This window comes from Penaeus monodon, chromosome 6 (assembly GCF_015228065.2).
Source record: "Penaeus monodon isolate SGIC_2016 chromosome 6, NSTDA_Pmon_1, whole genome shotgun sequence".
NCBI classification, from domain to species: domain Eukaryota; kingdom Metazoa; phylum Arthropoda; class Malacostraca; order Decapoda; family Penaeidae; genus Penaeus; species Penaeus monodon.
The window spans coordinates 44,890,809-44,903,308 of NC_051391.1; the positions used below are offsets into that span (position 1 = coordinate 44,890,809).

Genomic DNA, 12,500 nt, shown 5'->3' on the forward strand with positions numbered 1-12,500 from the left:
AAGATTTCAGAGAACTAGAATATTAAGTGATTGTGGTGGAATTGATCAACAAGAGGTTTCATAATATATGTTTTGTGTCCTAGGGTCTTTAGATAAATATCAGAGAACCAGGATACCTAAATTTGATTCAGTTTTTCTTAATAACCTAACTCCTTCTCAACTTAACCAAACACTACCTGACCCAAGTCAACCATAACCTAATGTCACCACATATTACATAACCTAATCTAGGCATGTTTTATTATACTTTGCGTAATATAAAGTAACCAAAACCAGTCCCATCTCTCCTCTCCTTTCCAAACTAAGCATGACCTGGATACTTGCAAACAAGGCCTCACCCAACTATGCATGTGTTGTCTCTCTAATGTTATCCTATTCTGAAAAGAAATAAGGCAACCAACCCTATGGTATTTCCTATAATGATGAAATCATGGCTGAATTTAGTGACATTGTCATAAGAATGATAAAAGTTGCAGGAATTAAGCTCAAGGTTCATGGTGATAATAAGTTTAGTGGTTGTGAAATTTTATTTTACCAATAATTTTCCGGTACTACTAAAAACTTGATTGAACAAGGATTAAGCATTTAGATTTCTGTAAACAAAGAATGAGCAAAATAAACACACCAACATAATTCTTTTAATAAACATTTTATGTCATTTAGTAGAAAAGAAACTGCAATACATGAACTTTGGTTATTTTTTTCTATCCTACTACATAACTTATAATGAATTAAAGGCCATTTTTTCACTATTTCTATCCCCCTCCCCCCCCCCTCTTTTTTTTTCTTTCTTTTTGAGGGGGAGAGGAAGAAGCCACATAAAGATATTTTATATATGCAACTTAACTAAGAAAAGTCAAACAGCTAAAACATCATTCAATATAAGCAAGTTTCTGGACCTTAACAGTATGTGCTATTATTTTTTATAGCAGTCAAGCTCATTTAACCCAATGCCAAGGGGATGGCATGTATATACATGCCTTTCACACTGTGAGTCTAGTTTATTAATAGTCCTTACACTTAAATGGCCAATTACTAGAAAAGGTTGCCATTTTCCTTGATTTTCAAAAATATTTTCTTAATGATATTTGTAATGTTAGGAACAATATGATAATTACAATATCTGTGATAATAATATGCCCCCTTGTCATGGTGGGTTTAGGAGATGGAGACTAAAGCCCAGTGTAGGGGATCACCCCAACCTTGGACCTCAGCCCATGCCTCAACAAACTTTACTTGGTCTTTTATTCTCCTCCTTTCCTTTTCCTTATTTTCTTCATCCCTTCTTTTGTCCACTTATCCATTATTAACTCATTTTACCCATTTTGCCACAGTGCTTTATCATAATGCTATATGACCGGCATATTCATTTGTTTTTATTGTAAACCATATTGGAAATCCACAGACATCACCTTGTCAAAGTAAAAAACTTCCTTACCTGGAGGCTCCACCCCGAAGCCCCACCCTATCACTATATTTTCAATACACCACTTAGTTGTGGAAATGGAAGAAATTTTTCAATAAATGAATAAATAAGATAATAATAACAGCATCAATATTAATACCATTAATTAAATCCATACAAAATATTACTACTGTCACTTCTAAAATAAAGGAAGGGAAAATCTTCGTTTTCTAAGTTCATGTGTGCTAAGCATATAGATATATCATACAAAGTCATTTATTACTGTTTTCAGAATAACAGAAAATAATAATATAAAACACATAGGAAGATAACTCAAAAAATGACATACTGTAGTTGTACAAAGAGCCATTTTCTGTAGTAAAGAATATTCCTTAAATATTCATAACATTTTTGCTAAAGAGTATTGTAACATTAAAGGCTAGTTGCCCTTCATATCCATAAGTGAATTTATATTTATACATATGCATGCTAAAGCAATAAGTCTCATTAGTACATGAAAAAAATCTTATTGGGCTTAGTTTAAGAGTAGAAGGTGTAAGATATATTTATATTTTTCATTCCAGATATGAAGAATGATTAAAAGAAGATGGCAGACCTGCAAACTGTTTTTGGGGATATTGCTTACTCTCACCTTTTTCTATGGATGGTATCAAAAAGTAGATGATATTGTGGACCTTGAAACCTGCCCAGCATGCTATGGGCAGACCCTCTGCAGCACCCTTGTAGGTCATGAGGAACCTCTCAGTGAGAGACTTCAGCTAACAAGTTTTTCAAAATGGAAGATCCTGAACCTCATGAATGTAAAGAATGTTTATTATGGAAAGATGAGAGATGTGCCAGTTGTGCTGAAGAAATTGGCACACAATTCAGAACTAAAAGAGTTTGATGAAAAATTATGCAAAACAGCAGAGCAACCTGAGAACTGCAGCATATCCCAAGCTTTAAAGGTTTTGCTAGCAAAGGATGGTCAAGATGTACTCCAGGTCGTTGGAAAATATCCAGAATTGTTTCAGGCAAGTGATGCTGTAAAATGCAACCATAGCAGGACTGTGGAGGTTTTATATGAGAGCTTTAAGAAGACGGACAGAGGCCCTTATCATCAGCACCATTTCCTCACAATGTTAGCAGTGAACATAGAACCCCTTGTAATAATGGTGAGTTTCTAAATCAACAGATTTTAGAGACCCTTTGTAATAATGGTCCCTGTCTCCTTTTTCTCTCTCCTTTTTCTCTCTCTGTGTCCTTTCTTTTTGTCTCCTTTCTGTCTCCTTTCTTTCTATGTCTCCTTTCTTTCTCTTTCTCCTTCCTTTCTCATTCTCCTTTCTTTCTCTCTCTCTCTCTCTCTCTCTCTCTCTCTCTCTCTCTCTCTCTCTCTCTCTCTCTCTCTCTCTCTCTCTCACATATGGAAATGCAACAGTATTCTGATCCATTCTGTACAAACAAATTAAAAGTAAGCTATTTACAAAATTTGCCTGATATCATGAATAATTTTTTATCACACTTTCTTTTGACAGACCTACCATTCAAATTTCTTTCCAAGGTTAATTGGTACCTGTGGTAGAGTTATAGTAGAAGATTATGTTGGACCTACACTGACAGAACAGGGCGATGAACCTTGGATTGTACGAGCAGATTATGCCCGACAGTTGCTGGAAATGGCACAGCAGTTTTCTTCAGGAACTTTTGTCCTCTACTTGACCGATGTTTCACTTGATAACTTTGCTGTTGGTGATGACGGCAGTGTTAAAGTTATAGATGCTGAGAATATTGTTATCGTTGACACAAGTTCAGCAGGACTCAGTAAGTATGAATTTAGAATACAGTGTTTAAAGAATTATGTTGAGTTTGAAAAGTAAATTATCTGTTGTAAAGTGGATTAACATGAAGTCAATAAAGTAAGTGAAAAGAATCTTCTGTAATTTATAGCTACTGACATTAGTTAGATGATCTACTGTATTAGAGCAACAGGGATCCTGCTATAACTGAAAATAGGGTTTGCTCAGATTTAATTTGCTATAAATATATGTTTCAGATGTTACAGAACATGTGAATGATGGATTTGGATGTGCTGATTGTTTAAGCTTTTCTTATGAAGATCTCTGTGGTCACGTCTCATCAGATCATAATTTCTATGCTGTGTGTAAGGTAAGTGAAATACAAAATATTTGAATACATTTTTTCTCCCCTTTTTTGTGATAATATACTTAATACAATTATTCCTTTTATTTTGTTGTCATATTGCACAAGGCTCAAGAAACATGACCTTCCCAGTCATACATTAAATTATATTACTGCTCAACAAAATCTCTGATTTGTGCAAAAATGTGTATCAGTCTAATTTTATACTGAAATTGAGGATTCTCTAACAGTCTAATAATCTTATCTTATCATCATCATCAATCCCAAGATGAATTATGAAATTGCACCATCATGATATCCCTTGTTTCTTCTTTGTACAGGGGATGCTCTCTTCATCTGCATTTTCTGAAGACCTTCCTCAAGGCCTTCTACACAGCCCACCAATTTGGCTTATCAAGAAATTCCCAGAACTTTTCCCCCTTGTTGAAAAATGTGGTCATCACCCTCTCAATAACCCTAATAAGCCAACGCCAAACAGAAGGGCTGCAGCTAGAGATCTCCATAAACTGCTAGTCAATATTATAGAGCAATACCATACATAATAAAGTCTCTGTTACTAAACTGTTGTTTTAGTGACAGCAGGTTAACCTTTGATTGTTAATGTACAAGAAAAATTAAAGTTATATTGCTTTTGTCTGCAACATTTAAATATTTTTTATACTAATTATTGTGAAATTTAAGCAAACAGAAGCTAGAAAGTAATACTTTTATTTTTTGTTTTTAAGTGTCTTCATTTTTTTTTTTTTTCCACCATAATCAGTTAACATGAGAGTTAAATTTCAGTTCATATGAGATACTAGTTAATTTGTTTAAAGCAAAAATAAATAATACAGAACAAAATCAAAGTAATGATGCAAAATGTTAATTTAGTAATTGATCATGATATAAATTTATATTCTCAATACACTGAAGAAGCAAAGAAAGAAAATATTGTTTTTCTTTAGAATTTCAAGTCTCAACAAAATATGAAGATTATGGTATCTAGTAAGAAACAAACATTGTCATCTTACTCTTTATTAACAGAAAAATACAAGAGCTTTGCCTTAAAATGAATATATAGAAGTACTGCTAACAACAGAAAGTTGTATTTCAGTACTTCAAAGAACATGCAAGAAATAAACAAAAATACTGAAATGGTAATATCCAATAGCTTAAAATGATGGTTACAGTGACTCACCTAGGAGCAGATGAGAAATTCTGAATAAGGCTCTTATTACAGGAACAAAAACAAAATACAAGACAGATCAATTAATTCAATGCTCCAGACTTTTTCAAGGTTGACTCAACAGGATTAATCTTCAAATCTATACTATTTATTTTTCATAAGAATTAAACTTTACATACATGCCAAACATACACTCTAAGCGACTTTACTGACACATACTATACATACAAAAAAAGCAACTTTACTGACAGGAAATATTTATGAACACTCACAACCAAACACATTCTAATGGGATTACAAAATAGCCATTCCAGTTTTGTAAAGTTACATTTCATTCATGGAAGCAAATATTTGTATTCTTAAAAATGCAAATAACCACCTTTAAATATTCAGAAGACAACTTTTTGGAAAACAAAGGCAAACTCTACCTTGTGCTAACAGTTTAGTCACTGCTATTTCTCTTTTTGTCTCTTTGCCCTAGTTTGTATAAATTTTCATTATCTTTTAGATTTTTATTACATTTTCTTAAAAGGTTCTGTCAAGTCAACTGCATTACTCTGACAGTGCCCAATCTATGGCCTTAACAAGTTTTACATAGCTATACATAGTACATTTCTGAAGCATGTCACATTTCATGCTAAATAACAGAAAAAAACACCAGAAAAGGGTCCAATGAAAAGCAAGAATATTGAATGCCTGTTTTCAGCATCCATTCAAACATAAATATACTATTTAGAATGACAATTGCATTCCATTTAACATTAACCAGACAGAAAAGACAGTCTACCTGAGATGGTGAGGCCTGAAGAAATATGAAAAATCCACATCTGGCAGACTTCAAAAACATTCAGTACTTGCAAACTTTATATATCATTGAGCACTTGCTTATCAAATGTCCTTCAAGATAAGCAAACTGTCTAGCATACAATATACAAATAAAATCAAATATGAAAAAATACATTATGTTCAAATACTTGCTTTTGGTGTTATGTAAAAGCAAGTAATGAAAAAAAATATATATATATATAAGTAAACTGAGGGGTTAGTAAATTTTATGATAAAAAAATATATGTGTTAAATCACCCTAACATAATTTATCACAGGTTTACAAACTTGATATTGAAAGGTCCTGGCAACATACACAATTTAACCCCTAATATACACTGACCACACACCCTGACATGAATGAAATATACAATTAAGGTTCTAAGGATTAGCAACATCATTATATACATAAGAATCTGACCCTCTAGCATTATATTTCAAAAATATTCATTATGTCTAAGCTTGTAAACCAATTCACCTAAAGACTTTGAAACGTATATTACCAGTTCCATTGACCCTAAAATATCAATTTACCATTTATTTTGGCTTGTTATTGGTAAGTAGACTCTGTTACAAGTTGGGATGATTAAACTTATTTTCAGTTAGTCTATGACCATCTTTATTCCTTGGTTCTCTCACATCTTTTTTCAGGCATAAAAATACGTGAAACTAACTTGATTGATAAAACATGATAATCCTTACTCATGAATATTTAGAAAATTTTAGGTAATACATCAGAAGTTTGTAAATAATTAACGAACATCTAGAACATCTAAAAAAATAACATGATGACTGGGAAGACCAGTAATGGTTGGCTTTTTTTCCAGTTTCTTTCACCATTGTAAAACTTTATGGCTGTGTCCTCTATGAACATACAATTTGCCTCTCCTTCCCCATGCCTTATCAGCTCACAATTTAATTTATTAGCACTTTCAGCCAATTAATCTTTGTCTTCAGTTTTCCTGTATTATTAAAACAGGCTAACTGATTGTCATGGTATGCTTGGCATATTAAATATTTATTGGTTTCTTTCTCCTTATCTTATTACTTTCTTTATGATTAGTAATTTTTTTTTTTCCATACTATGATGGTAATCTTTTTTTTTTTTACTTAGACAATAAAAAATTATTCATGCATGCATAACATGCATTTAAAGAAACAGAAAAAATAAGGTTGATTCTATTAAAAATCTTGACTATCATATTATTTTATTCAAAAACATTTAACAATTTCTGCTTTGCACAACCAGTGGTCAAAAATGAAATTTAACATTTTTTCGAATGAAATATAACCGTCTCATTACTAAAAACAATATCCTATAAAAGTAGCTATTTGATCTCAAAACAAGTGCATACTAACAGTTACACAAATATAGTCTATATTAGAGCTAAGAGGTAAATATCTGTTAAACAAATTTTATGCCCTCCATGTATGAGTATATATGCAGTACATATTCACATGCATGTGTATGTATGCATAAGTAAATGTATATATGTATTTGTATATGTGTAAATGTGAATGTGTATGTGTAATATGTGTGTCTGTATACATGAGTATGTGTATGTGTGTATGTGTATATGTGTATGTGCATGTGTGCGTGAGTACGTGTGTGTGTATGTGAGCGTGTGAGTGTGTAAGTGTAAGAGTACGAGTATATGAGTATATGAGTATATGATTATGTGTATGCATATGCCCATATAAACATGTGCATGTGCATATGTGAACATATAAACATGTGCATGTGTATATGTGCACATATGTACATGTGCATAATTGTGTCAATGTGCATGTCCAAGTAAGTGTATGCACTTGTGCATGTATAATTATGTGTGAGTGTAAGTGTGAGTGTGAGAGTGTGATTGTGTGATTGTGTGATTGTGTGATTGTGTGTGATTGTGTGTGATTGTGTGTGTGTGTGATTGTGCGTGTGTGTGATTGTGCGTGTGTGATTGTGTGTGTGTGTGATTGTGCATGTGTGTGATTGTGCGTGTGTGTGATTGTGCGTGTGTGTGATTGTGTGTGTGTGTGTGTGCGTGTGCGTGTGCGTGTGCGTGTGCGTGTGTGTGTGTACATACAGTCAGTGCTAGCCATGCATTCAATGCTTCATAGAAAAATACTGTTCTTTGGCTTCATTTTACAGTATAAAACATTAGGCACTGGGTGATTTTCTCTTCCTTTCTCCTCTCTTTCCCTTGCATTTTTGTACTTAACAAAAGCTGTCATTTTGCTACCATCATATCAAGCCTTCATCTGACTATTTTTATAAATCTTGATCAGAAACACTTTGCTGCAGATATTCTGAGTAGAGTTTTTTCTGTTGAAAAGGAAAAATTCAAATTAAACAAAAATATATAAAATATTAACATCTGTTCAATACATCATTTTCAACAGACATATGATATGGGACACTTGTAATGCCACATACTTTTACAAAATTTATTATGCAAAAAAAAAAAAAAAGAAAACTGACCTTTTGTCCCTTCACATGAGAATTAACATACTCTCTCTTCTCCACCAGGGCCTTCTTTGAGCGGCGCTGTAAAGTGGGCCTCGTCTTGCTGCAGTAGCGAGAGATAATGAGGAATGTACCAGACACAACCAGTACAACAGCAAGCACCACCAGTTGATTATCCTCACCAATGGCCATCCAGAAAGATGTTAATGGGGCCTGAAAAACAAAGACAATATAAATACTTCAACATCTCTGAGCTAAAAAGAAAAAGAAAAAAAAATGAAATGAAAATGTAAAAATAAGAAATACACATACAGATAAATAACTACACAAATAAAGAAAGAAATATTTTAAAAATATTAATCTAATGAAAATACATGCTTATTATGACTGACTGCAGATCAGTAATACCTACCATATAAGTTGCTAATGAGTTAGCCAGTGACTCTCCAAAGAGATTATTAACAAGTTCCCTTGGAGCAGAGGAAAGTAAAACTTCCAGCATCAGTATAATTGGTAGTAGGAATCCAAATAAGGACAGTCCCATCCCTTTTGCCTGAAATATAAAACACAGTCACCAGTGGGCATTTTGGGAGTATCTAAATTTTTTGTCGACTATACACTTTTTTTTAATAACATCAGATCATCTTAGCATGTCAAAAAATAATAGATCTTAACCACTACAAAATCAGTACGCAAGTCATTCAGTGGGAAAATATCAAAACTAAGAAACAATACAAAATTGAAAAGACTTTATATACTCTATCATAGTGGAATTTTTCATAACATTTAAGTGTATGAAAGCTTACCTTAGCACGGAAATTATAGGCCCTTGACACATTGTCGGCTTCAATGGCTTCATCAACAAGTGTTGAAATCTGGTCACAGTCCCTTTCCAATTGGTTCAGTGTGTTCTGGATTGTCTGATTAATAGTCTTCTCAATATCTCGGCAAACCTCTTCAATTTGGTTTACACAGCGACTTGGCTAAAAAAAAATAAAAATAAAAAATATTATTAAAAGTCATCATACAGAAAAGCATATTAGAGAATATTAATATTTTCAATGTGATTTAAAAGAAAATTAAAAGCATGTCACTAATGTACCTTGTTTGGATTGGGAATGTAAATTGTTGGCATATCAAAGCCAGTCTTGTTGAGGCCTGGGCGCTTACATAATTCTTGTACAATCTGCATCATTACCCTGTGAGAAAGAGGGAAGAAATAATGATTCAACTCCCATTGTGAAAAAAAAAAATGAATAAAATTATATAATTATATATGAATATATCTAACAATTTAACAAGTTAACAAATAAATTTACAATAATTCTAATTTTGAAATCCCCCAAACTTATCTATAGTTAACCTTAAAAGCCTCCTACACCTTTTTTCCTTTTTTTTTAAGGAAACAATGTTAGCATATTTTTTCTTACCTCTGCCTGTCACTTTCATGACCTGCTTCATCAGCTTTGGATAGATAGAAGCGAATGCGCTCTGAGTGAGTTTCATTCAACTGCTCCACAATGTTTAAAGTTCTCTTGCACAATGCTTGGCCAATTGGGTCAAAGAACACGAAGATTAAATCACACAGGTCACCTGAAAACATTAAGGATTTTTGAGTGTGATTCACTAGATGTAATAAGAATCACTCCAAAAAATAGAATCAATGACACTTTGTCTACACACAAAAATGAACAATTCTGGTAAACTTACCTAGCCATAGCATGGACTGATTAACATCAAATGGATACTTCATGTCTCCATCAACCAGACCAGGGGTATCAATAAAAGTTACCAGACTAAATTTCTTCTGTTTTGAAGTGCTAATCTCTGTATTCAAGTAATCCACAACACCTGTAAGCAAATCAGAAAAATTTCAGTATATTCTCATGTCTTCACATAAGTCCTATTACAACAAAGGTGCAAACATTAGATGTGTACTTTTAAGTAACTCTGATCTATAGTAAAATAAAAATATATTACATTACATACATATGACTGTATGCTACTAAGTCAGTTGATCATGTAGCTCTGGGTTGCTGTAGACTGCACATGTTGAGAACAGCCCTTCATTGGGCAGCTCGCTATATAATCTCGCTAGGAGCCCAAAGAAGAGACATCCTCAACATATAGACCTGAAGACCTCCACACAACTCTGGTACAATTTGTCTTACTTAAGAAACATGTATTGTAAATTGTAAGTCAAAACACCTACAATAATATCTCTTATTACTCATGCACTAAAACTCTAATCAGATGTATCATATACCTTTTTAGTTAAAGGTATGAAGCATTCACAATCCTTAGAATAAACCAGTGTAGGCACTATTCTTCTTCTTCCGTGAATTCCAGCACTAACACCTGCCATGTTGGTAAACTGCTATGCTTCAGAACCAATAATCAGCACTATGATTTGTCACAGAGACCTCTGTTCAGGACCAAGCCCAGGACTTGACTGCTGAGGGACAGCTACAGGACAACTTATATATACCCAGTATGGGTGACGTCACGGAAAGACAGTGCTTATCACCCCCAGCCACATATTTGGTTTCATGTTACACTCTACAAAAGCATACTTTTCATGATAAAATGACCTATGAACATTTAAATCATCTCCATGAACACAATTACATGCAGAATAAAAGTATCTATGGGTCTTTACTTTTGTTCTACATAATTATAAACAAAGTTTAAATGAATATACACTGAACCTGGTCTCAGATAGCTTCCAACCAATCAGACTAAGCCACATACATATTCAAACATGAGACTATGAGCCTCTGATACACATGAATTCAAAAACCTATACAATGCTTATATGCTTATTATTGCAGAGCAAATTTAACTCTGAAATCAGTTCACTGAGGGATTACTGCATTTATATTCAAAGACCATTTCCTTTGAGCTTCTTTTCATGCTTTAAAAGTAATGACTAAGAGCAAAGGAATAAATAAGAACAAATCTGAAGGGCTGTATCTGATACTTTCTTAGTGTTGAACCAAAAGCTAACAGGATGTTTTGGAAATCTAGAGTTAAGTAATTCTTGCCATGTGATTCTCACTAGAATAAAAGGACATAACATTTACATTTATTCACTATTACAGAGAACGATAGTTCCTTTATCTTTAGGCTTACATGGGTTTTGATAACTGAAGTCCTTATTTCCAAAAACACAAAATCTAGAGTTTAGAACAAGAAAACCCCTATGTGAAATCTTCAAACTATCTGTGAGAGACAAAAACAGATAGGACACAGCTGTGATTTCCGCACACGTGCACAAGCGCCCCACAGACAGAGGAAGAGTGGTAGATAACAGTCACACCAGCACCAACATTTTTTCTCTCTCCTCTCTATCTCTCTTTCTTTTTTCCACAAGCTACAAACAGTTATGGAAGATTATATAGTTATAATACAGTTACCTTGCACATAGTTCTTCCATTCTGCTTGTAATTATGAAAAGTGAACATTTTACATATCAATAACTATACTAAGATATTAATATAGCATCTACATAGAGAAAATGGGCCAACTAAATTGTTACATCCACAAAAGCTCTGAAATCCTATCATGGTGTATCTGGTCTCAAATAATTATAAGGAAACAATAATTACAAGGTCTATCAAAGCTTAAAAGAACTGGATTTGTCAATAAGCCAAAAATGTAACAACTTCCAACTTGATTTTTAAGCTAATATTGTGATGTCAAATTTACAACCATCAAACTGGACAGTTTTATGGTTCAGTAATGCATTATATAACCATGTGAAGATAATCCTCTAGCAGCATGTTACATGTCTTCCAATGGAAAATAATACAACAGGAAACTTAATCCACCCACCCCATGCACACACTATGAAGTCTTTTACAAATCAGTGTATGCCACATTCATTAATTGAAAAAAATATTCATCAATACACTGTCTTCTCAAGAAAAATGTTGGTCTCATACCAGTTATTTATAAAAATGTGCCTTAACAATAACCGTATTCAAAAGTAAAAGGGTAAGAGAGTTGGAACAAGAAAGTCTAAAGTCAAATAGCAATTAGGTTTAGTTTTATCTAACACTATTGCTGTCCATTTATATGTTACTACAACAACAACAACAACAACAACAACAACAAAACAACAACAACAACAACAACAACAACAACAACAACAACAACAAAACAACAACAACAAACAACAACAACAACAACAACAACAACAACAACAACAACAACCAGTTGTAGTGTTCCATTGAAAAATTTATTTATAAACTGTCATTGCATATATTGTTTCCCCAACTGCATCATTGCAATTTATTAACCTAATGCCACCGGGAAAATCTGAAGTGAAATATACCTACCCATAGATGGCTCCATAAGTGCTCAGCCACCAAAGAGTCAATTCACAGTTTACATGCCCCTTACTTGAATTTTCCCTTCAAGTTTTCGGGAAAATGTGTTTTTTTCTATTGCTATTAATATCGATACAGTTCTTATTACTATTGACATTA

General features: G+C 33.2%; 2 protein-coding genes across 4 annotated transcripts in view; one reads left to right on the forward strand and one right to left on the reverse strand.

Moving 5' to 3' along the window:
* The window catches only part of LOC119574555 (divergent protein kinase domain 2A-like), a 5,753-nt gene extending 1,627 nt beyond the window's left edge, over positions 1-4,126 (forward strand). For all 3 annotated transcript variants that reach the window (XM_037921827.1, XM_037921828.1, XM_037921829.1), the window contains 4 exons: positions 1,990-2,580; positions 2,941-3,226; positions 3,459-3,571; positions 3,886-4,126. In XM_037921827.1, coding sequence (XP_037777755.1) covers positions 1,999-2,580; positions 2,941-3,226; positions 3,459-3,571; positions 3,886-4,107 — 1,203 coding nt within the window. In that variant the 5' untranslated portion in view covers positions 1,990-1,998 and the 3' untranslated portion in view covers positions 4,108-4,126. The remainder of the gene's footprint in view (positions 1-1,989; positions 2,581-2,940; positions 3,227-3,458; positions 3,572-3,885) is intronic.
* Positions 4,127-6,750: 2,624 nt separating this feature from the next.
* Positions 6,751-12,500, reverse strand: part of LOC119574556 — a 36,693-nt gene continuing 30,943 nt past the window's right edge. The window contains exons 6-12 of the mRNA XM_037921830.1: positions 9,721-9,861; positions 9,441-9,603; positions 9,113-9,209; positions 8,817-8,993; positions 8,423-8,563; positions 8,026-8,223; positions 6,751-7,869 (exon numbers count right to left, since the gene is read on the reverse strand). Coding sequence (XP_037777758.1) covers positions 7,816-7,869; positions 8,026-8,223; positions 8,423-8,563; positions 8,817-8,993; positions 9,113-9,209; positions 9,441-9,603; positions 9,721-9,861 — 971 coding nt within the window. The 3' untranslated portion in view covers positions 6,751-7,815. The remainder of the gene's footprint in view (positions 7,870-8,025; positions 8,224-8,422; positions 8,564-8,816; positions 8,994-9,112; positions 9,210-9,440; positions 9,604-9,720; positions 9,862-12,500) is intronic.